We start from the raw sequence: 22,689 nt of genomic DNA on the forward strand, positions 1-22,689 counted from the left end.
TGCTGTAGCTTTCAAGAGTGGTGGAAGGAACACGAGCATAATACTACCCCAAAAAATTAGAAGGGTTTGTTGACAGACTCAAGGTTTCTTTTCTACTTGTTAATGGTAATATTTTTAATACCCTTTTGTTTAGTGGTGTCTTTTTTTTTTCTCCATCACGTCTCTGTGAATTACAGCTGTTACATAGAACATTTCAAACGGCTAAAAATAATAAAATCTGTCAGAGTTTAATGACTCTGTCTGCAGTTGGCTTTGGGCAGAAGTCTAAATTTTGCTGAAGTGCGAGGAGCTTTGTGTGTAAGTGACAGCTTTCCTTAGCGGAGGTTACAAATTCATTCTGATGCTTTTCAAATTAATGATCCAGAGAAAGTGGTCGGTGTTACTAGAGACTTGCTCTGCTGCATACCAAACTTCAGAAGCTTTGACAAGCCTTAATGAAGGTTTGTCCCAGGTTCTGTTGGACGGGAACATTGGACTCTCGCTGGTTGCAAACATTCCTTTACACAGAACCTTTAATTTACAATGTCAGGTTTGTTGTAGAAACCAGAGCAGCACACTTTCAATGGAAAAAGAGCACCACAAGAATTTTAAGCAGTGAACTGTCTCATTGAGCTAAGTTCTGTTCTCTTCCCATCAGGAGGCACGAGAACAAAAAGAGGATGATGACCTCAAACGAGCCACGGAATTAAGTCTGCAAGGTGAAGCTTATTTAACTTACTCCAGTGTGTTGCTTTTGAGGGGAAAATAGGTCTGCATGTGTGAGTACAGCTCCTGCATGTCTGTACGACAGCTGGGATTTTGTGCCCTTTTGGTGGAGGCTCAATTGTATTTGGCTTTGGTTGGGTCAGCTCTCCTTGCTCTCCATTGTGGAAGCAAATGCCTGAAGAAAAACTTTGTATAAAAACTGACCTATTTAATTCTCTGAGTTCTTATATATTACATATGTAGCAGAATGGACCTTGAAATTCTGCATTCCCAGCAGAAGCCAGCGCGCTAATGGCTCTAGTCACAACTTAAGCATCATTTCATGCTTGAATTGGTATTTTAGTGCTCATTAATGCGCTGTCCTTGCCCAAGAAAATGAGTAACTGCCCGATCTGTCTGACAGAACGGGAGGGAGATGGACCTCATTGCAAGGTATAGCAGTTGTGGAGTGGGGGGAGCACACAAAATACACTGTCCTTTCCAAATCTAGACAGTGTGGTGAGCCTCAGGCACTGTTCAGCATTCGTGTGAGGCTGGCATGCGAGTGATTTCATACAATCTGGCAGAGCAAAGCGTAACAGAGGGAAACTTTGTGCTCTAGAATGGGAGAGGGAGTGGTAATGAAGGATTGTGTTAAGGTGCTCTTAGCTGCTTAGGCACCTTTAAAGGCCCTCAGCTGTTACTGAATGAACCTGTGTCTGCTTCTGAGGAACAGTGAGCTGAACGCTGTGCAAACCCACGTCAGGTGGCCTGGGGGAATGTAAGGCTAGAAATCTGTCCTCCTTCGGATTTGCAGTTGCTTGACTTACTCATGAGCATTGCCTTGTGCTTCTCAGCTGGCTACCGTGCCATTTGTAAAGCCTCAGCCAGCAGTTGTTTAAGGGGATGCTAATAATCTTGAGCGTGGAGCTGGCAGAATTTGTCTTGGGTTCACAGTGGTGCTGCCATCAAAGACTCACTGGTCATCCAGGAACAAATTTTGTTCAGGAACTGGTGAAAGGGGGGCCTAGCAATACCTGTGGCAAATGCTCCAGAGACCTGCCTGCGTGGCTGTGTTTGGCAGGGGGCAGCAGTCTGGCTTACACAGCCTGAATGAAGCGTGTGGAAACCAGCAGTGAAGTACTCTCACTTAAAGGGATTAATCTATGAACTTGGCAGCAGATTATACTAATCCGGAGTCTCGTGATGTAACAGTGAAAGCAGAGTCTCTTTGGCAAAACATTTCCATCACAACTGGCATGGTAGTGCCTTAAAAAAAAAAAAAAAAAAAAAAAGATAAATCAGTTCTGAGCAACGTCCTGTGCATCACAACTTCTCATCCACCCAGGGCTTCATAGCTTTAATTTAGGTGGCGAAAGCGCAGCCGCTTCTCCTAATGAGCACTGTACAAAATCTTAAATTAGTCGGGTGGCTGCAAAATCCCAGGAAGTTTGGAACAGCGTGTACAGGGAGCAGTGCTGCCTTCCGGCTCTTTGCAGAGCGCTGCCTGCATTTTGCTCAGCCAAGCAAGCTGGAAGTTCCCGTGGCGAGCAGCCCTCCTAGCACGGAAAACAATGAAAAGATGCCTGCTGCCAGCAGGAGCGATTGGATGCCAGTTTTAATTGAAAAATGCACTTTGTTAATGCAACTTATAGTTTCGAAGTGTAATTCGTAGCTTCTCGTCGCTGAGCTTACACTTCACTGACCAAACTGGCTGCACTTTTAACGTCGCCTCTGGCTGCAGACCACCAGTGCTCTGGAGAGCTGGGTGTTTGACTGCTCTTTTGTCACCCATCTGTCCCCGTCCTAGTGCACTTCTGGAAAAGTATTAGAGAGATTATGCCCAAATTAATTCAGTAGTCCAAGATGCTTTCCTTAATTAATGCTTTCACGAGCTGGGGAAGGGGGAGATTGTTTTTATGTGGGAATTCCGACAAGCTTGTAGCCTTAGTGTTTTATTGGACCTGTTTATGAAGGCAAATATACCTCAACCTGTTGTGAATTCCTGTGTGCGCTGTGGATTCTCACACAACGTTGTTGTTTCCGTGCTGTTTAGAGTTTAACAGCTCTCTCCTGGACAGCGTTGGTTCTGATGAAGACTCTGGAAACGAGGATGTCCTTGACATGGAGTATTCAGAAGCTGAAGCAGAAGAGCTGAAAAGAAATGCAGAGGTGTGATCTATGATTCCAAAAGTTTAACTCAGAAATATGCCCCCTTCTACACCATCAGTTCAGTGTTAGAGGTGGTTTTAAAGAGCAGACGGACTTGCTTAGTCTTAGAAAGCTCCTTTGTGATGAAAAATGGAAAGACAGAAAAATACCTAATTGTCTTTATATATTTTTTTACAATTCTTTACCAATTTTATTTCTCTTAAACCAAGAGATGCATGTTAAGAGCATCGTCAGTGAATCATATCAATCAAGTTTCCTGGTCTAAGAAGATAAAGAAATGATTTGCAGAAGCCAATTACCATCATTTAGTTTTATTGTCAGTGAATAGAGCACATCTCCTGCATCCCAAGAGAGCACTGTCTGCTGACATTACAGGTGCAGGATGAGAGAGTCTGGGCCATGTATTTGGTATTAGCTGTCAAATCTATATCCCATTATCAAGGGTATATCTTTAATATTTCAGAAGTAAGTGTGCTGTTCCCGTTTTGCTTTTCTGTGTTTATTTGGTGGATTGATTCTGACATCAGTGGAAGTTGCTCAGGAAGTGGTTGTTTAGGAAAACTTTGCAGTGTAGAGCTCATGCCGGCATCTGTTCTGAGGTCAGCCTGGCTTCTTTGCGTTTTTATTGGCTTGCTGAAAGATAAAATATGATGAGGAACTTTTTTCCCACTTTTCAGAATATCCCAAGTTGGAAGGGACCCACGAGGATCACTGAGTCCATCCCCTGGGTCTGCACAGGGCCACCCAAAAATCAGACCATGGCTGAGAGCGTTGTCCAAACATTCCTTTAACTCCAGCAGCTCGATGCCGTGACCACACCTCTGGGGAGCCTGTCCCAGTGCCTGAGCACCCTCTGGGTGCAGAACCTTTCCCTAACCCCCAGCCTGACCCTCCCCTGTCCCAGCTCTGTGCTGTTCCAGGTCCTGTCGCTGTCCCCAGAGCGCAGAGCTCAGCGCCTGCCCCTCCGCTCCCCTCGTGAGGGAGCTGCAGGCTGCCATCAGGCCTCTCCCCCATGTTTTTTTGCCCTCCTTACACTCTGGTGAGGCTGCAGCAGTGCAGGGCAGAGCAGGACGGTCCCTTCCCCTGGCCGCCAGCAGTTCTGGGGCTGCTCCCCAGCCTCCTGTCCCCTGGTCTGTGCAGATAGCTGGGGATGTCCCATCCCAGGTGCAAAATCTGGCTCCTGGAGAACTCTTCCACTGGTCTGAACCAAGGTGTCTGTTTCTGTAATCCTTGCTGGGGTTTCAGCTTTAAGGCCCAAAGCCCTTATCTTGGATATAAATCGTCTTGTCCATAAGCTACGTGGGACAAAAGGGAATGCCTAAAAGCTGTAATTGGACTTTATTTTTAGACAGGAGAGCTGCCTCACTCCTATCGTCTCATCAGCATCGTCAGCCATATCGGAAGCACATCATCTTCAGGTAAAAGCTACTGTATTTTATTCTTCGTCACCTATCGAGATTAAAACCCCGTGATACAGAATTAGCACAGCGTGGTTATTTGCAGAGAATTTGGGCAGCAAAAGCAGATCTTTCCTCATTGCTCGCTGGCAGGGGGATGTTGTGGTACCTCGCTGTGATGTGTGAAGTGCTGCCTATGGGATCTGTGGCACTGCTTCAGCCTGTTCCCAGCTCGTTGGCCAGGAAGGGCACAGGGCCCCAGGATCCTACGGGTGTTTTTGCATTTAAATCTGATGAAGGGTGTTGGACCGGGGTGTCTAGCTAACCAGCTTACTGCCTGAACTGCAGCATGAAAAGAGAAGTGTGTTCTCTGTTTCCAAGGTCACTATATCAGTGATGTCTACGACATCAAGAAGCAGTCCTGGTTCACCTACAACGACCTGGAAGTGTCGAGAACTCTGGAGACCACAGTTCAGTGCGACAGAGACCGAAGTGGCTACATCTTCTTCTACATGCACAAGTAGGTGTCGTGGGGAGTGATGGTACTGGCAAGGATACGCTGCCTGTGCCGTGGTGTGCTTCTCTCACCTCTCACCTCCTTGGTGGGATGCAGAGCGTCTCCGTGTATAGGGCAGAAGACATTCTAGTCAGAATTACATGCAAGAACGACAAAATCAAAGTGCTGTGAGTTCAGAGGCGTAGAATTTCATGTTACGGCTGCATAAGGCTTTAAAAGGATGCACTAAATCATCTTTTAAAAAAGGGATTTGGTGTCTCAGTTGAGCATTATTTGCACCTAGAATCGCAATGGAGATTTTTTTTTTTTTTTTCCTTTCCTGGCTGCTAGTGGTTGTGTTGTTGCAGCTCTGGTCATCTCAGGACACGAGCAAGATGAGGCTTGTAGATAGAAGTAATGCTTTTTCAGTAATGCTTTTTCTTCACAACTGAAGAAGGGCTTTGTGCCTCAAAGTTTGTCCCCTTTTTCTGTCGTTACTGATTGTTCTGGTAAAAGATGCTACTTGATCTACAGACTGCGTCTTGTGTTCCTTCAGATCCTATTACTACCCTGGACTTACTTTCTCTCTTGTTACTGTTCTCCGGGGCTTACCAGCGATCTTTGTCATAGTAATAAATGAAAAGAAGTGTTTGGGGATTCAGGGAGCCTTTCTTAGAAACGCCAGATAAGACACTTTTCTCTGCCAGAGCCCGTGACGCTGAGCTTGTGGATTTAGTCCAGTTGCTGATTCCTTCAGGGCTGTGTTGTGTGGCAGTTTCCTGCTGTACGTAATTTCACTCTCGCTCTTTCCCTGTGTTCTAGGGATATCTTCGATGAGTTACTAGAAACAGAAAAAAATGCACAGCCACTTAGCATGGAAGTAGGAAGATCAATTCGTCAGCCTCTGTGAAGAGTAAAACACCTTGTTCCTCCCGAGGAGCAAGAAAGATTCTGAACTTGTGCCAGACACGCAGGAGTAACAAACAGCTCAGGGCCAAAACAAGAGACAAAAGTTAGAAATATGGGACACTCGGTTTCCTGAACCATCTGTGCAAGTCCTGGGCCCGAACCACACTTTTAAACCTTGACATCCCAGAGCAATCCTCCTGTGGTGAAGTTTTTATTGTTCCTCAAACGATTTTGTCAGCATGGAGCCTTAAAGAGTTGCATCAAGCCACAAGACTACAGCTGCTCAGAAACTGATTTAAAAACAAAGAAGTGCAAAAAGAGACTCAACTTCAGAAGCCCATTCACCCGCGAGATGGGAGTGGGGAAGATTTACATATCACTTGGCTTTTTTTTTTTTTTTTTTTTTTTTTCCCTCCCCCTCCAAGAGCAATTTAAGCAATAGATTCTGTAACCTGGCGTGTATTGTGTTAGTAATTTTCACTGGAAACCCAGATCACTGAGTCCGCTCTTGCCAGTCGTTTTGGAATCCCTCGAGCTGCTGCCTTCTGACATTCGTGGGTTTGTTTGCGAGTGCTCTGCTCTTTCCGTGCGGTTCCAGGAAACAAACTATCGGTGCTGTGGAATGTATTGCATCCCTGGTGGGCAGCTCTGTCTTTTTTTTTACACCGTTCACTGTCATCCTTCTTTAGCAATGAGATTATACCTGTGATTTTTCTTTTTATTTCACGCGCTCCATCGTTTGGTTGCGTTTCCTTCGTGGCATTGCTCCCCGGGGCCCTTTGGAGAGGAGGGGGGTCCCTCGAGGTGTGCAGCACTTTGCACTGCGGTTATAGTGCTTAGGGCTGCTTCCACCCAGCTCTGATTGAAGCTGCAGGGGTAGATGAACCCCCGGAGCGGACGGAGAGCAGGAGCAGGAGGTGAACCACAGCCACTTTTTCGTCTGGCCTCCTTGGAGGCTCTAGCGTTACCCTTGCTGTGCAGCCCTGGGTCATCGTGAGATGGAAGTGGTGAGAAAAGGCGAGGTCTGCAGGCTGGTGCTTGACACTTGAATTTCTCTGTAATTGAGCCAGGGTCTTGCTGTGGTCTTCTCTCATCCCGGGAGCGAAAGAGGGATTGTACGGCAGCTCTGTGGTGGCTGTTCCGAGGAGTACAGAGTGCTCAAACTGTGAAACTAAACCAGGTGGAAAGCTTTCAGAAAGCTCTCGTGTTCAGCATTAGCAGAGCACGGTTACAAAGAAGTGTTTTATTGGGTTTAGAGACACGATGCTCATTTTATAGCTTGTTTCGGCAGGGGGGAATAAAAAAGCCTAGTGACTTAATTTTTTTAGCACCTTCGCACTTATTTAGCAGGGGCAGATGTTTCCTTCGTTGGCATTTACTCATTTCAGAGAAATTGTCGCTATTAAGCAGAGTAGTTACTCTTGTTTTGGCCTCTAGTTCTGATTTTTGCAGCTTGAGTTTTAGAGGTGAAAGACTTCTTTAAAAAAAAAAAAATGCTGTCGAGATAGCTTCTGTTTGTTTTTTTTGTTTGTTTTTTAAACTATCGTTACGAGTTTCTCAGGAATAAATCAGCTGAAGCAAAGCGGACAGAACCACCGATGTAGAACAGACAGCAGGTACATCTCCCCCCAGGGCTTCTCCTAGCGGGCTGGCACGGGGTTTTGCTACCTCAGTGGCCTCTCCTCACCTCTGTGCGCAGCAAAGAGCAGCAGCCACCGCCGCTCACTGTCCTCCCCGGGACCTCTGGGGTGGTGAAAAGACTGACTGGCCTTCCTTCCAGTCCTGCTGGACCCGGCCAGGGTGACATCTTTCTGGTTTCCGAGCTTGGGTTGCGAAGATGCCGGAGCGTTTATCTGGCGAGATGCAGCCAAAGTGGTGTATGTGTTAATTTATTACAAAGCATTTTACTTTTCTATTGTCGATGCTAATTTTGGTAGAGCTGGGGGGCAGTCGGAAGAGGAGGTGATGCGGGAGCTGTCCTTTGAACCGGTTGCCCCTGGAAATGTGACAAAGGGACTGCTCCATCCCGAGGGCAAAGCTGTTTCCCCCAAGCACACGCTGTGCTCGTGCTGTACAGAACCAGCATTGCTGCAGTATCAGAAGTCAGCTCTGCTTTTTTTTGGTGGCAAGGATGTTTTCGAGGCGCTGCACTCCAGCTAATTTATAATAAAAGCAAACATTGCCCGACTTTCCCGTGCACTAACTTGTGTTGAAAAGCAGTTTTTCTCTGGAAGGAGGTGAGCAAGTTGATGCTCGAAGCCAGCAGTCCTTGTTTCGTGCAAACCAACTTCTCGTTTCATATCCTAGCCGCTAAGAATTTGCAAACATCTGTGAATTACTTTCAGCTTGTTGTTTTATTTTGTTTGTTTTTTGTTGGCACGTGGCAGCTCAGTTGCACCATCGCCCTGGCAGGAGTGCCCGTGGAGCCCTTTCCTTGCTGGAGCCAGCTTTCTGTCCCCCCCGGGAGCAGGATGGGTGCGCGACCACCCAGCGCCCTGCGCTGGCACCTCCCCAGCGCTGTGGAGGGGGCAGAGAGAGTTCAGAAAGCTCGGCCCCTCCGGGTGGCAGACCCAGCCCGGGCTGAGGGTAGGTAGAGAAGCTCAGTGGCTTTTAGTGCTGGCTGTTGGAGGGGAAATGACTCGAAAGCCCTGCAAACACTCCTGGCCTGCACAGCTGCGAGGTGCGCACCCGGCCAGCTGAAAGGCGTAGATTTCCTCGGGTGGCAGCGGAGTGGGGATGGGTCAGGCCCGTCTCTGTGAAACCCTGCCAGGCCTGACACATTACCAACCCTTCCTGGGCTTTTCTGCAGTTGCACGGAGCCGTGGTTAAACATTTACCCGCTCCTGAATCAGCTTAGTTCAGTCCAGGGGTGATTCAGCACAGAAACGCAAGGAGCTGCCCCCTCTTGCCCTTCCCCTCTCCTCCTCCTCATCTGACTGCTTAAGCCAGGAGTGACTCCTCTCTTCTTTTTTCTTTCCACGGAGCTCTCACCCTTGTCATCGCCTGCCAAAGAGAGAAAAAGGGGTGCGGGGCCCCTGGCAGCTACCGGCCGTGCAGCGAGGCTGCTGGACCCCAAACCTGCGTGGTGACAGCGGGGCTCCCGGGGACCTGCTGCGGGGCCACCACGTGCCCGGCTCGGGGTCTGGTCCTTTTTACACTGCTGATGTGGAGCAGCACTTTTCTCTGTGTTTTAGCAGACCTGTTCCTCTCTTCTTCTTTACAGTTTTTGCTCTCGTTCCCTCCTTCCCCCCCCCCTTTTAAACGATGTGTAGATAGAATTTTTTTTTTTTTTTTTTTGGTGAAATTAAAACCTCTTTATTAACCCTCTCTCTGTCAGTGTGGGATCTTCTTTCCTCGGCGCCGGGCACCCCACGCCTCCGCCCCGCGTGCGCCGCTTATCTGGGACTTTGCTCCGGTGCCTGGTGCCATCCTGCCCGCGTGTGCAAACAGCAAACAGCAGCCTGGAGAGCGCCCCAAAACCCACAGCTGCACCCCGGGGCACCTCCTCCGTGCCTCTGCCCTCCCCCAGCACTTCCCCTTCGCCCCAAGGAGCTGCCCTGTGCCTGCTGTCCCCAGCAGGTGCTGTCCCCACGCTTCCCCCGAGCCCGGCTGGCTGCTTTTACCTTTGGTACCGCGGGTATTTACCGAGGTTTATGCAGGGGCTGGCTGATAACGCAGGGAGCGGCTGGGGCTGTATACGAGACCTTTAGCCCGGAGCAGGCGCCGAGGTGGGAAGGGAGAAGAGCCCCAGCAGGGCTGGGACAGAGCGGGGGGCACTGGGGCGAGACCAGTTCCCCCCTCTGGGCAAACTGGGGCTTTTGGGGAGCGAAGGGTGGCCGTCCCCGTGCTGTCGCGGTGCCGAACCAAGAACTGCTGCAGCCTTTACGCGCCACCAGTGTCTTTTATTCACCAAATCAGCCCCAGAACGGGTCCGTAGTAAGGTCTTTGGGGGAGACACAGCCCGGCTCCAACCTCATTTATTATATCAATAATAAACCCCGGGGCTGCCGCCCTAGAAGAGTCCTTTCTCCTTCTTCAGGTTCTGCTGTTTCCACACGGGCAGGTTGCCGAAGGCGGCGCGCTTCATGCCAAAAACAGCCTGGAAGTCCTGGTCGGAGAGGTGTTGCTGGGGGAAGAGACGAGGCTGAGCTCAAGCCGCGGGGCTCCCCAAACCCGTGTGGCCCCCCCGGGAGCCCCCCACCCCGCTCACCTCCTTCCTGCTGGGGTCCACACCCTGCGGCAGGTCCTCGGCCGCCGTGTTCACCAGCACGTGCAGGGGGAAGGTCTCCAGCTTGGCGGGGGTCAGGGTGGTGGTGGCCGTGAAGACCTCCTTGGAAGTGAGCCCCTGGAGTGGGGAGGGGGGGGGGGACAGGGGCAGGTTGGGGACAGGGGCATCCCGCGATGGATGCTGCTGTCCCCTCGCAGCTCCTCGTGCCACCAGCGGTCCCCCCCTTCCCCGTGACACTCACGGACACGAGCTGCCCCATGTTGCTGATGTCCCCCAGCTCGGCTTTGAGCTCCTCGTAGGATTTCTTGTCCTGGCAGAGGGACAGAAGCGCTCGGTACCCCCATCCCAGGGATGCTGGCCAGGGCCAGATCCCAGCAGATCCCCCCCCCCCCGATCCCCGCCGTCACTCACGCTCCAGCAGAGAGGGTCCCAGGCCACGAACCAGCCGGTGAAGGTGGGGGGCTCGCAGCCCTGCTTCACCACGATGATGGGGGTGTCCATGTCGCGCCCGCTGGGGTCGCTCCGCAGGTACTCCTGCGCCATCACCGCCGCCGCCTCCTTCTCCGAGGCGTTGGCCCCTTTCCCGAGCCAGAAGAAGACCTGCGGCGGGGGCACCGTGTCCAGCACGGGGGGGGGGACGAGGCCCTAAGGGACCCTCGGCCATCCCTGGAGCTCGGGGGCTGGATAAAAGCAGCGGGGAGGGGGTTTCCAGGCTCCCACCCCCCCACCTCCGGTGTCCTCCACCCCCTTGGGGGATCACAAAGCGCCCCCAGCCCCTGTGTTACCCCCGGCGCACCTGGTCGAAGGTGTCCAGCAGGTAAATGTCGTTTTCGTCCAGGTCATCCTGCGTGAAGTCTACGATCTCGGTGGCCAGGAACTTGCCCGTTTTGTTGGAGCACTCGAAGAGCCGGGGGGGCAGCGAGGAGTTCTCTTCCTGCAGCCTGGAGGGGGGCACACGGCGGCGCTGGGAAGGGGCCAAGGGATTTGGGGACGCGGCGGGGCGCCGGGGGCAGGGAGCCGGTACCTCTTGTTGTTGGCGTACTGGGACTTGCCCCCCAGGGCCACCCAGAATTCGGGGGGCTCCTGGCCCTCCGCGATCACCGGCTTCTCCGTCTTGGAGATGATGTCGGCCACCGTCTTGGCCATCTCGCGCTCGTCCCCGCTGCAGCCCTGCAGAGCGAGCACGGCCGCCCCGTCACCCGTCCCCACCCCGTCCCCTCAAAGAGGAGGAGGAGGAGGAGGAGGAGGGGATGAAGGTGTTCCTCGGGGGCTGCAGCCCCCCCCGGTGCCCGGCGGTACCCACCTTCCCATACCAGAGGTAGCAGCAGCTGGGGGTCTTGAGCACGAAGACGTCGTTGGAGTTGAGGGAGGAGGCGCGCACGGGCACCTCGAAGGCCTTGGTGTTGAACTCGTTGGTGCCGTGCACTTGGAAGAGGCGGGTGGAGGGCACGGGCTCCGTGCTGCCCGCCCGCGAGGTGCCACCCTGGGGACGACGGGGAAGGGGACAGGGATGGGATGTCACCCCTGGTGCCCCTCCAGCTGGCCCTCCCGCTGCTCCCCCGGCCCCCTCTCACCGCGTAGACCACCATCCTGCCCTTGAACATGGCCATCATGTGCGCCGGCTCCTTGCCCATGGTGACGCGGACCTGCACGGGCTCGTTGTTGTACTTCTGGTCCAGGATGACGGCCTGGTAAGCCGAGGCGGCCAGCTCGTCCGTGCTGGCTTGGCGACCCTGGGCAGGGAAATTCCCCCTGGTTGGGGTACCCACGCGGAGGGGGACGGCCCACGGAGGGGCTGTGCGCGGGAGCAGAGCCCCCCCCCCCCCAAGTTTTGTGTCCCACGGGATGGTGGCACCGTGGCACTGGGGTCTCACCTGCCAGATGTAGATGATGCGGTTCACCTTGGGCCCCACGTAGTAGGTGTAGAGCACCAGGTAGCAGTCCCCGCCGTAGAAGTGGCCCAGCCAGCGCTTTTCCACGGGCACCAGCTCCTGGTTCTCCACGCGCCACACCTGGGGGGGGGGCGAGGATGGCGTTGGTTAGGGTGGAGCACCCTCAGCCCCACCGCCCCTGCGCCCCAAAACATCTCCTGGGGGTGCCCCGGGGGGGTCCCGCGTCCTTCCCACAGCCTCACCTCCACCTCCCCAGATCCGTCATCCACCATCTTCTGCTGGGCGGCCATCTGGGGCTTGGCGTGCAGCGAGGTGGCGTCGAACTTCACCTGCTCCACCTTGGCTGCGGGGGAAGCGCGAGGGCTGAGCCTGGGGCGTGGGGAACCCCCCGCCCACCTCCAGCATCCCCAGCCTGAACCAGAGCATCCTGAGGCACGGTTGGGGGGTCCCCGGGGGCACTCACCCACTTTGCCCACGGTGTGGGTCTTGCCCAGCCCGGTGGTCTGCGAGGGGACCGTCCACTTTTGGAAGAGCTGCCTGAAGACGGCCGACTCGGAGCCGTCGTTCTCCGTCTCCACGCTGGTGCTGGACGGGTAGTTCTTGGCTTTGATGAAGCCCTGGGGGGAGCCAGAGCCGGCGGATGGGTTTGGGGTGCCTGGCTTCTCCCGGGGAGCGGTGATCAACCAACCCACCGGCCCCAAAAGCTCACCAGGGCCCTGCTCATTGCCTGCTGCTTCTCCTCCTTGGTGGAGTTCTTGCCCTTCCAGACGAAGATCTTGTGCCCTCCGTAATCCAGGATGTAGCAGTCCTGGGAGAGGGGAGGGCGGCAGAAATTAAGACCCGCCAAGGTCCTAATTAAGCCGCCAGGGAGAAGGGGCAGCCCCTCCCGAGCGCCCCACGGGTGCCGCACCTCATGCTGCAGCATGTCTTGAGTCAGGGGGCGAATGGCTATCTCCTGTATCACCAGGTTCCCGCTGGCATCGGAGACGCTGGAGGGGCGAGAGAGAGGAAGGGAGGGGAGGAACAGGGCTGGGAAACCCCCTCCCCAACCCCACATTGGGGTGGCAGGGCTGGGGACCCCTTCCCTGCCCCTTTCCCCACTGCCCCCCCAGTCCCAGCTGGTACCCCCTTGTCCCCCCAGGGCTGCAGGCAGGTTTGACACCCGTGAGCATCCCTGTACCAGCACCGGGTCCCAACCCCACGGGCACTGGGGGCTCCCCCTGCTCCAACAGCACCCCAAGGACCCGTCCCCACACCCTGCGGTGGCTTTGTCCCTTCAGGGATGGGACCCGTGGGACCCCGTGCCGGGGATGCAGGGCGCTGCGCCCACCCCCGGCACCTCGCAGCCCGGCCCCAGCCACTCACTGGTAGAGCTTGAGGGAGCTGTTGTGGATCTGCTCCACCTGGTTGTCGGGGATGGCCGCCTTGATGTCCCCCCTCTTCTCGCCCAGCACTTGCAGCAGGACCTGCACCAGCTCCGGCGTGGCGCCCTCGTTCTCCCCGTCCACCACGCCGACCTTGGCGCGCCCCCCGCGCTCGCGGTCCCGAATATCCTTGGCCAGGGTCATCGCCTGCCCCCGGGGACAGGGTCAGCACGGCTTGGGGGTGGTGGTGGGGACCCAAAAATGGGGTTGGGGGGCTTGGGGCAGCCGTGTGTCCCCCCCCCACAATACCTTCAGCCTCTCGGCACGGTTGCTCTCGGGGCCGTTCCACTGGATGATGAGCTGGCCCAGGTCCAGCAGGAAGACGTCGCCCCGGTTGAAGCTTTTCCAGCTCATCTCCACCTGCAGCGGGATGGGGGGGATCAGGGTGTGAGCCCCCCTCTTCCACCTGTCCCATTCGTGGGTGCCTGCACCCCGACAGGATGGTTTTGGGGCTGAGGAGGGCGGTGAGCTCGCTCCCCTCGCTCACCTCTGCCGCCACCACGTTCTTCTTGCCCTTGACGTGCAGCAGGCGCTGGACGTTGTAGGTGTTGGTCTCCACATGCTTCATGCCCGAGGCCATCCCGCCTTTCTTATATCTGGGGGGGGTGAACGTGCCGTGAGCCCTGGACCCCCCTTTCCCACCCCCATGGGGTCCCCCTCACGCCTCTGCGCACCGGGACCCCCTTCAGCAGCACGAGCGAGACCCGCGAGCAGAGGCACCCCCAGGGGGGTCCCGTCCCCGCCACCCCCTTTTTGAGCCCCCCCTCCCCGTTGAGTGCCCCACGTACATGAGCCCCTGCTTGAAGTATGCGCGGAAGGTCTCGCTCTCGTGGCCCTGCACCTCGCGGTGCTGCACGGCCACGGTGCCCAGGTACTCGTCCATCTGCGTGGTGTAGATGGCGGCTGCCCCCTGCTCGTCCTGGCTCGCCTCCTTGCCCAGCCAGTAGTGGATGTTGTAGCTGAAGCTGCTCCCGGATTTGCGCGTCTGTAGGACAGGGAACCCCGCTAGCACGGGGCCGGGCGCCCCGTGTCCCTAGGCTGTCACAGCCAGGGGCACCCCGCAGCACTCCCGGTGTCCCCTCCCCGGCACCCTACCGAGAGCAGGATGTAGCAATCCCCCTCGTAGAAGTTGCCGTAGCTCTTGGTGGGCACCGGCACCATCTCCATGTTCTGTGGGACGAAGGGACCCTGTGTCAGAACGGGGGGGGGGCAGCCCACAGGCACCCCAACCCCGTGCCCAGCCCCAAAACGCCGTGCCCAGCCCCAAAACCCGACCCTGAGTGCTGCGCCGACACCCCCAAAACCAAGCACTGGTGATATACAAAGCGTTGGAGGAGGGGGATCTTCCCTCTGCCCCCCCAAACTGCCCACCCTTAGGGGTCTCCAACCCCTAAGGGGATGCACAGGCGATGGGTGCCCACGCTGCGCCCCCCTCCTGGACCCTGCCTCCTCTTTGGGACCTGACACAGGGCACAGCCCCCCCAAAAAAGCCCCCGGGACCCACCTCGATTCTCCATATCTGGATGCCCGGCGTGGTGATGTTCAGCTTCCTGGTGACCTGGGCGCTGAGCTCCGCCATGGTGCTGGCTGCTGCAGGCGAGGGGACCTGCGGGGCGCCGCCAGCACCCTCGTTAGCGGTTCGGCCTCATTAAGGGGCTGGGCTGCAGCCAGCCGGCCGGGCCATCTGCCACCCTACAGCCCTAAACCCCCTGCGGGGCTGCGGGAGGCGAGGGGCACCTGGAGATTTGGGCACCGAGCGGGGCGCAGCCCCTCCAGCAGCGCCCCCCACACCTCCCACCGCGCACCCCCTGCTCCCCAAAAGCTGTCCCCACGCCACCCCAATGCCATCAGCAGCGGTGGCACCGGGATGTGCCGTCCCCCTTGTCCCCATCCCCTCACCTTCCCCGCGGAGCTGGGCACTGGGTGTGCGCGTACCTGGGCGAAGTGCCGGGGTGCCAGCAGCGAGCAGACCTTTGTCCCCGAGTGTCCCTGCCCGTGCTCACCATAAAAGGGCAGGAACACCCCGGAGTCAAGGTCCCCGCATCCCTACGAGGCTTCGGGGCGCCTTGGGAACCCCGTTACCCACGGGGTAATGACACCCCCGGGGCCTTGCCGGGTCCAGGGTGGCACCCGCTGCCCGCACCGTGGGTGGCACGGGGAGGGGACGAGGCCGGTGCCAATGGACGCGTCCCCAAGGGAGCTGGGGAACAAGTGGGACGTGTTGATGCTCCCAAACCCCACCGTGGGGGATCCTGGAGCAGCCAAGCCCCATGGAGCAGCCCCTTTTAGCCCCCCCAGGCTGGGTGAGACCCCACAGAGGGCTGGAAATTGCCCCAAATGCCCCATGAGCCTCACCCGGGCTTGGGGCTGCCGGAACGGGGCGGCTCCTGCCCGTCACCGCTCGCTTTCTCTTTCGCTCCCCGTTTGGCTCCCCGGCCTCGCACGCACCCAGAGCTGCCACCAGCCCTGGATGTGGCCGGCGGGGACACCCCAGGGACACCCCCAGCTGGGGACCCTCCAGCAGTGCCAGGATGGGGCTCTCCTGCCGCCCCCTCCCCGGCTCCAACCCACCCATTGCGCTGGGGCTGAGCCGGCCCCGTCCTTTGCCCCCCAACCCCGAGGGCGTCTTTGGGGACGCGGGGGGCGCCCCATAACGCTGGCAGCGGGGACAGGCATGCCCCTGGCATCGCCCATCCCGTGCTTATCGCAGGATTATCGCAGCCTTATCGCCCCCGCCCTGCTGAGCCAGCACCGTGCCGCATCCTGCGCCCGCGTGGCCCCGGGGAGCCCCAAAGGGACACCGAGGGCTCAGCCACCCTGGGGGGGACCAGCCCCCAAAAATGGGCGCCCCCTCAACCCCCCACCCACGCCGTGCCCCCCTTACCTGGGCGCAGAGCCCCCCTTTGGGGTGTGGGGCTGAGGTTTTTTTTTGGGGGGGGACCCTGGTGGCCGCTCTCCGCTCGGTGGCCGCGTCGCGGGGCTGAGCCCGCTGGTGGCACAGGGGTGAGGGGGGGGGGGGGGACAACAGCGGGGAGCCCCCTCCTGGGCCCCCCCCCCCGGCCAGCCCCGCAGGCAGGGCCGCTAATGAACTCAGCAATTAGCGCAGCCACCGGGGAGGACAGAGACTTCATTAAGGAGGAGAGGCGTGGGGCCAAGCCACACAACACCCCCCCCCCGCTGCCCCCCAAGCCTTATGGGGGCCCCAAAACCTCATTTGGGGGGGGGGGGGAAATTGGGGAAATCCAACCCCCCCCCGGTGCGCCCCCCCTGCCCAAGGGACACCGAGGGGGCACGGAGAGGGGCTGGGGGCCCTGGGGCGCACACGCGTGTGCGCACGCAGCCGGACACCCGTGCACGGGTTTGCACCCCCCCCTTGCACCCCCAGGGGCTCGCACCCCCCCCCTTGCACCCCCAGGGGCTCAAACACCCCCCTTGCGCCCCCCCCTTGCACCCCCAGCACCGGCGCGTGCACACCCACACCGCAGCTCGGGCCCCTTCCCAGGAGGCTTGGACAGCTTTAATCACCCCAAGGCACTTGGATCTGGTCCCCAGCCCCCCCCTTCCCCCCCCCCCACCCCAATCCCATCTCCGCACGCCTCCCCCACCCCCCTCCAAACCCCCCCCCCCCCCCCCCCAGGGACACCCAAGGGTGCCCCCCCGGGTGCCGGTGCCGTTTGACTTGTCTAATAAAGTGCTGAGCTCGCTGGGGGGGGGGGCCGAGGTGGGGGGCAGACCCATGGGGACCCCCCCCTCTCCTCCCCGCTTTGGCCCCCAGCATTTGGGGAGGGGCAGCACCCGCGGGGGACGGACGGACGGACAGCAACGGAGAGTTAAAAATCCCTTATCCTCTCCCCCCCCCCCCCCGAAAAAAAAAAAAAAAAAAAATATAAAAGGCCCCCCCATTTTTGCCCTGGCACAGCGGTAAAAAGGCACCCTTGAATTTTGGGGAAACCGTTGCTTTTTCCCCCCTAAAAATATACCAGACATTGTCCATATAGCAACCCTAAAAAACCGCACCCCCCCCCTTTCCAAAAAAAAAATAATAATAATAAAAAGAGACACCCCCCTCCCTGAGAGCCCCTGGCCCCTCGAGGCTGGGGTGAGGGGGGGCCCGAGGCTGGTGTAAGGCCGGGGGGGGCCGGGGGGGCACGCTAAGGCTTGGATGGGGTCCCCCAAAACCCCGGAGTCACAGCCTTTGGGGGCGCCGTGTGGGGACGGGGGGCACGTGGCCCCCCCCGAGCCAGAGGGGCTCCCATTGACGCAGCGTAACTGGGAGGGGGGGGAGGCCGCCATACAGACCCCCCCGGGGGAAGAAACTGAGGTTGGAGGGGGTGATTTAGGAGCCCCCCCCCCCAGGCAGGCGGCCCTATATTGCTGGTGGGGGGGGGACACACGGAGACTTGGCGTCCCAAGGCACGTGGGGGGGGCGCTTACAGCCAGGGGCTCAGCCCAGAGGCCGCGCTGCCCCCCCTAAAAATCCCCCCCCGAAGAGGTGGGGGGGCACCAGAAGGCACAGGGGGGGGGTGGAGACGTGTCCCCCCCCCCAGGTGATCACAAAGGGGCTGGGGGCACGGCGGCCGCCCCACACCCCGACACCAACAGGACCCACATCGGGGGGGGGCCAGGCACATTCCCCCCCCCCAAAAAAAAAACCAAGGCAGTGGAAAGCAGCAGCTGCTGCCCCCCCCTCCCCACTCCACGGTGGGGAGCAGGACCTGAGAACCGTTTCGGGGAGGGGGCACGGGATGGAGAGGGGAGGCGGGGGGGGCGGACGGACCCCCCCACGGCACGTCCCCAGCACAGCACGGCAGAGGGGCGCCCCCCCCCCGGGACCCCCCCTTTCTACAGGGACAAGGGGGGCACCCAGCTCCTGGCGGCCGTCACCGCGGCAGCAGCGAGCGAAAGGGGAGACGGGGAGGGCGAGCAGGGCCGGGGTGGGGGGGGGGGATAAAAAAACCCTGTCCCCCCCCTCCTGAGCTGCCACCGCCGGGTCCCGCGGGCCACTAGCTGTTAGTCCGGTGTTTCTTGAGCACTGTGTAAACGTCGTCCACCTTGCTGAGCCTCTCGAAGAAGGGCAGCAGGTCCAGCAGCTCCGTGTCTGCCATGTTGTCGAACCACGAGGCCACCGGCACCTGCGGGGGCGCACAGGGAGGACACGGGGATCAGGACCTCATTGCCCTGTCCCCACCCCAAAAAACAACCCCAAACCCGCGGCGGGGTGACGTACGGCGTTGTCCGGGTGGAAGATGTAGGAGGCGGGCGAGTTGTCCACGATGATGATGCGGCGCAGGTCGCGGCCCAGGCGGCTCAGGTCCTTGACGTAGTTGCCGCGGTGGAAGACGCACGACTCGCGGAACAGCCGGGCCCGGAAAGCCCCCCATTTATCCAGCAGGTCGGCCACGGGGTCGGCGTACTGCGGGGGGGGAGCCGCGGGTCATTGGGGACACCCCCGGGGCCGGGGGGGGACAAAGGGGGACGCGTGGTGTCCGTGGGGAGGGACCCGCGGTGCCCAAAGCGCGGCGTGGCCAAAAAGGGGGACCCGCGGTGGCCACGGGTGGGTGGCCAAAGGGGACCCGCGGTGGCCACAATCTGGTGACGCCCGTGGAGAGGTGGCCAAGAGGGGCCCCGCGGTGGCCGGCACCCCCCGGGGAGGGGACAAACCCATTTTTTTTTGGGGTGGGGGGGGGGCGTCACCCACCTTGGCCAGGCTGGCGGTGAAGAGCACGCACTCGAAGAGCTCGCCCATGCGCTGCAGGAACTCGTCCACGTGCGGCCGCTTCAGCACGTACACCTGCGGGCACGGGGAGCTGAGGGAGCCCCCAAAAATCCCCCCCGACCCCGTGCCCACCCCTTTGGGACCCCCTCCCCGAGCGGGGAGAGGGGCCGCGGGGCTGGGGGGGGCCGCGCGGTGACCCCGGCACCTCCTCGGCGAAGCGTCGGGCGGGCTCCGGAGCCAAGTAACCTAGAACAGGCTGACTGCCAGCACACAGCCTATCCTGGATTACTTGAACCCGGGGCCGGCCTCTCCTGGGAGAGGGGGGGGGGGGACACGATTTGGGGGTGGGGGGACACTATTTATGGGAGGGTGGCACCCCAACAGGACCCCCTCCTTCTCCTGCCCAGCGGTGCGCCCCGGTACCTGGTGCATGATGCCGTCGATCTCCACAGGAATGATGAAGTCGGCGTTGTTCACCGGCTGCGGGGGGGGGCACAGCAGGGTCAGTGCAGGTTTATTTTTATTTTTATTTTTATTTTTGGGGGGGGTCCCAACCTTAACAGCGTGACCCCCCCCGCCCCCCCAGGACCCACCTTGAAGGAGCTGTGCACCAGCGTCTCGTCCAGGTCGATGACCACGCACAGCTTGCTGGCGTCCTGCGGCTTCAGCTCGGGCAGGAGGTGCTTGGCGGCGGCCTGGGGGGGGGCACAACGCGTGGGGGGGGGTCAGGGGGTCAGGAAGGACCCCCCCACCCCATGGGCGAGCAGGAGACCCCCCCTTTTTTTTTTAAATTTCATTTTGGCACGCGGGGGGGGGACGCAAGGTGGCCGGGTACCCCCCACGGTGCCGCGCCATCCCCGTTTCTTTTCGGAGTCCCATTTTTTTTTGGGTCCAATTTTTTTTGGGGGTCCAATTTTTTTTTTGGGGGGGGTCCCCATTTTTTTTTTTTTATTTTTGGGGTGGGGGGGGGGTTTACCTTGGGCAGGGCGCCGTTCTCCTCGGCCAGCAGCGGGGCGTTGTTGTTGACGGAGAAGGGCTCGGCCTCATCGCGGCACAGGCAGCAGAAGAGGGACTGGAGGATGCTGCGGCCCCGCGGCTTCTTGGTGGCGGGGGGGCTCTGGGCACCTGGGGGGGGGGCCCGGTAAATTGGGGGGGGTCCAGGTAAATGGGGGGGGTCCCAGCGAGCAGGGGGGGGCACCCCAAAGAGGTCCCGGGGCGGTGTTTTGGTGGAGACCCTACAATAACCCCCAGGGTTAGGGACCCTATGGGGGGGGGGGGGGCACTGCCTGGGGGGGGGGTGACCCCAGATGGACCCCGTGGGGGGGGGGGGGGGGGGAGTGGGCGGGGCCTGGATGTAGGGGGCGTGGCTTGAGGCCCTTTGCCCCGCCCCCTGCCCGCAGCTCGGCCTCCCCATTGGCTCCAGCTCCCCCCCCCCGGGTTTTGCCCCCCCCCCCAAAGCCCCAGCAGGGCCCGGGGGTCCTCTGGGGGCACTGGGATCCATGACCCCCCCCCCCCCCCCCCCAAAACACCCCCAATTTTTTTAGGGGGGGCCAACATTTTTTTTAGGGGCTTTCCAATTTTTAGAGGAGTCCCAATTTCTTTAGGGGGGGGGTCCTAATTTTTTTTTAGGGGCGTCCCAATTTTTTTAGGAGGGTCTCAATTTCTTTGGGGGGGGGGGTCCCAATTTCTTTAGGGGCATGCCCATTTTTTAGGGGGGGTCCCAATTGTTTTAGGGGCATCCCAATTTCTTTAGGGGGGGTCCTAATTTTCTTTAGGGAGGGTCCCAATTTCTTTAGGGGCACCCCAATTTCTTTGGGGGGGTCCCAATTGTTTTAGGGGGGGCCACAATTTCTTTAGGGGGGGTCCCAATTATTTTTAGGGGCATCCCAGTTTTTAGGGGGGTCCTAACTTTCTTTAGGGGGGTCCCAATTTCTTTAGGGGCACCTCAATTTCTTTAGGGGGGGTCCCAATTGTTATTAGGGGGGTCCCAATTTTTTTTAGGGGGGGTCCCAATTGTTTTAGGGGCATCCCAATTTTTTTTTTAGGGACATCCCAGTTTTTAGGGGGTCCTATTTTTTTTGGGGGGGGGTCCCAATTCCTTTAGGAGCACCCCGATTTCTTTAGGGGGGGTTCCCAATTTTTTTTTAGGGGTTCCCAATTTCTTTTAGGGGGGGTCCCAATTGTTTAAGGAGCACCCCACTTTCTTTAGGGGGGGGTCCCAATTTCTTTAGGTGCACCCCCATTCCTTTAGAGGGCGTCCCAATTATTTTAGGGACATCCCCATTTTTTTTGGGGGGGGGGTCCCAATTTCTTTAGGGGGGTCCCAACTTTTAGGGTGGATCCTAATTTCTTTAGGGGGGGGTCCCAATTGTTTTAGGGACACCCCAATTTCTTTAGGAGCACCCCAATTTCTTTAGGGGCTTCCCAACTTTTGGGGGGGGGGGTCCCAATTTCTTTAGGGGGGGTCCTAATTTCTTTAGGGGGGGTCCCAATTTCTTTTGGGGGTCCCTAATTTCTTTAGGGGGGGTCCCAATTTCTTTAGGAAGTCCCAATTTCTTTAGGGGGGGTCCCAATTTCTTTTAGGGGGGGTTCCCAATTGCTTTGGGGGGGGGAGGGGGGGGATCCCACTCCTTTAGGGGGCGCCCTAATCCCTTTGGGACCACCCCAATTTTTTCAGCGCCCCAATTTCTTTCCGGTGTGGGGGGGGTCATCCCACAATTAACCCCCCCAAATTTACCTTCCCCCAACCCCCCCCCCAAAAAAAAATTTACCTTTCTCCTGCAGCGGCGCGCTCCCCTCCTCCTTGCTAACCTGGGCGATGATGGACTGCTGGTCCATGGGCCCCGCGGGGGGGGCGGGGGGGCCACCGACACCCAATTAAGCCCCCGCTAATGACACCGACAGAGGCCGAGGCCGAGGCTGAGGAGGGTGGCGGGGCTGCCCCCCCCCCCCCCCGGCGCTGCCCCCCCCCCCCCGGGGCGCGGAGGAAACTTTGTTACAACATGGAGCGTGCCTGCGCGGGGCCGGCAACATGGAGCCCGCCGCGGTTTCAAGGCCCCCCTTAAAAGGGCAACGCCGCCTTCCCTTTCACCCCCCCCCCCTTCCACGCAGCGGTCCCCCCCCTAATCCCTCCCCCATCCCATATATCCCCAACACCCCAAAGCCATCTATATATTTAGCTTCGCCCCCCCTGGACTCGCACACGGAGAGGGGGGGGCCCAGCCGCTATGTTTTGTTAAATTAATTAATTATTTTTTTTAGGGGGGGGCCACCCCTTGCCCCCACGCCCCTGCCGTCGCCCTTTTAAGGGAGGGGAAATTCTTCACATAAACAAGCGCGGGGCCGAAAGGGGGGGGGGAGGGGGGAAAAGGAAAGGGGGGGGGGGGGCACAGGGGCAGCCCCGACCCCCCCCACAAAAAAAAAATAATAAAAAAAATTATTTTTTTTTTAAAAAAAAAAAAGGTTTTTTGGGGGCTGTTTTGGGGACGTGGGGGGGGCCTTGAAACGGGCGGGGAGCGTCTCGTAAGTGGGGGGGGGGCGGGGGGGGGGCTGAACCAGGGACCCCCCCCTGGTGTGTGGGGGGGGGGGGGAAATTTTGGGGAATGGGGGCGGGGACCCCAGCACCCCCCCCCCCCCCCCAACCCTGCATCTGTGGGAAAAGGGCTGAGACCCCCCCGGGACCCCCCAAGGTGTCTGTGTCCCCCCCCCTTCCCCAATTTGCCCCCCACCCCCCCCCAAAATTTGCCCCCCCCCCTTTGTCCCCCACCCAAG

General features: G+C 58.6%; 3 protein-coding genes across 4 annotated transcripts in view; 1 reads left to right on the forward strand and 2 right to left on the reverse strand.

Moving 5' to 3' along the window:
• The window catches only part of USP37 (ubiquitin specific peptidase 37), a 35,897-nt gene extending 26,930 nt beyond the window's left edge, over window positions 1-8,967 (forward strand). For both annotated transcript variants that reach the window (XM_082763809.1, XM_082763810.1), the window contains 5 exons: window positions 638-698; window positions 2,741-2,856; window positions 4,205-4,274; window positions 4,635-4,773; window positions 5,572-8,967. In XM_082763809.1, the coding sequence (XP_082619935.1) occupies window positions 638-698; window positions 2,741-2,856; window positions 4,205-4,274; window positions 4,635-4,773; window positions 5,572-5,659 (474 nt within the window). In that variant the 3' untranslated portion in view covers window positions 5,660-8,967. The remainder of the gene's footprint in view (window positions 1-637; window positions 699-2,740; window positions 2,857-4,204; window positions 4,275-4,634; window positions 4,774-5,571) is intronic.
• Window positions 8,968-9,357: 390 nt separating this feature from the next.
• Window positions 9,358-15,109, reverse strand: VIL1 (villin 1). Its single transcript, XM_082763056.1, has 20 exons — window positions 15,102-15,109; window positions 14,707-14,808; window positions 14,298-14,372; window positions 13,991-14,187; window positions 13,690-13,798; window positions 13,452-13,562; window positions 13,144-13,349; window positions 12,689-12,767; window positions 12,488-12,586; window positions 12,242-12,395; window positions 12,021-12,121; window positions 11,761-11,898; window positions 11,461-11,619; window positions 11,190-11,369; window positions 10,911-11,056; window positions 10,683-10,827; window positions 10,298-10,486; window positions 10,128-10,196; window positions 9,869-10,003; window positions 9,358-9,784 (listed from the first exon to the last, which is right to left on the reverse strand). The coding sequence occupies exons 2-20, from the start codon at window positions 14,779-14,781 to the stop codon at window positions 9,671-9,673; spliced, it is 2,481 nt and encodes an 826-aa protein (XP_082619182.1). The 5' UTR covers window positions 14,782-14,808; window positions 15,102-15,109; the 3' UTR covers window positions 9,358-9,670.
• Window positions 15,110-16,850: 1,741 nt separating this feature from the next.
• Window positions 16,851-21,865, reverse strand: CTDSP1 (CTD small phosphatase 1). The gene is made up of 7 exons (XM_082763940.1): window positions 21,690-21,865; window positions 19,895-20,043; window positions 19,512-19,613; window positions 19,342-19,398; window positions 18,901-18,993; window positions 18,430-18,615; window positions 16,851-18,334 (listed from the first exon to the last, which is right to left on the reverse strand). The coding sequence occupies exons 1-7, from the start codon at window positions 21,754-21,756 to the stop codon at window positions 18,206-18,208; spliced, it is 783 nt and encodes a 260-aa protein (XP_082620066.1). The 5' UTR covers window positions 21,757-21,865; the 3' UTR covers window positions 16,851-18,205.
• Window positions 21,866-22,689: the final 824 nt, after the last annotated feature.

Source organism: Aythya marila (assembly GCF_965140915.1).
Source record: "Aythya marila genome assembly, chromosome: 6".
Lineage (NCBI taxonomy): Eukaryota > Metazoa > Chordata > Aves > Anseriformes > Anatidae > Aythya > Aythya marila.

What these genes read in the sequence shown, in the direction of transcription:
- CTDSP1 (XM_082763940.1), bottom strand. Translation starts at nt 21,756, where the DNA reads ATGGACCAGCAGTCCATCATCGCCCAGGTTAGCAAGGAGGAGGGGAGC. An exon ending in TGGTGCACAGCTCCTTCAAG is followed by an intron (nt 19,399 to 19,511) that starts GTGGGTCCTGGG and finishes CCCCCCCCGCAG; the next exon opens with CCGGTGAACAACGCCGACTT. An exon ending in TCTTCCACCCGGACAACGCC is followed by an intron (nt 18,335 to 18,429) that starts GTACGTCACCCC and finishes GCGCCCCCGCAG; the next exon opens with GTGCCGGTGGCCTCGTGGTT.
- VIL1 (XM_082763056.1), bottom strand. Translation starts at nt 14,781, where the DNA reads ATGGCGGAGCTCAGCGCCCAGGTCACCAGGAAGCTGAACATCACCACG. An exon ending in CCACACCGTGGGCAAAGTGG is followed by an intron (nt 12,122 to 12,241) that starts GTGAGTGCCCCC and finishes CTTCCCCCGCAG; the next exon opens with CCAAGGTGGAGCAGGTGAAG. An exon ending in TGCTGGACACCTTCGACCAG is followed by an intron (nt 10,487 to 10,682) that starts GTGCGCCGGGGG and finishes CCCCCGCCGCAG; the next exon opens with GTCTTCTTCTGGCTCGGGAA.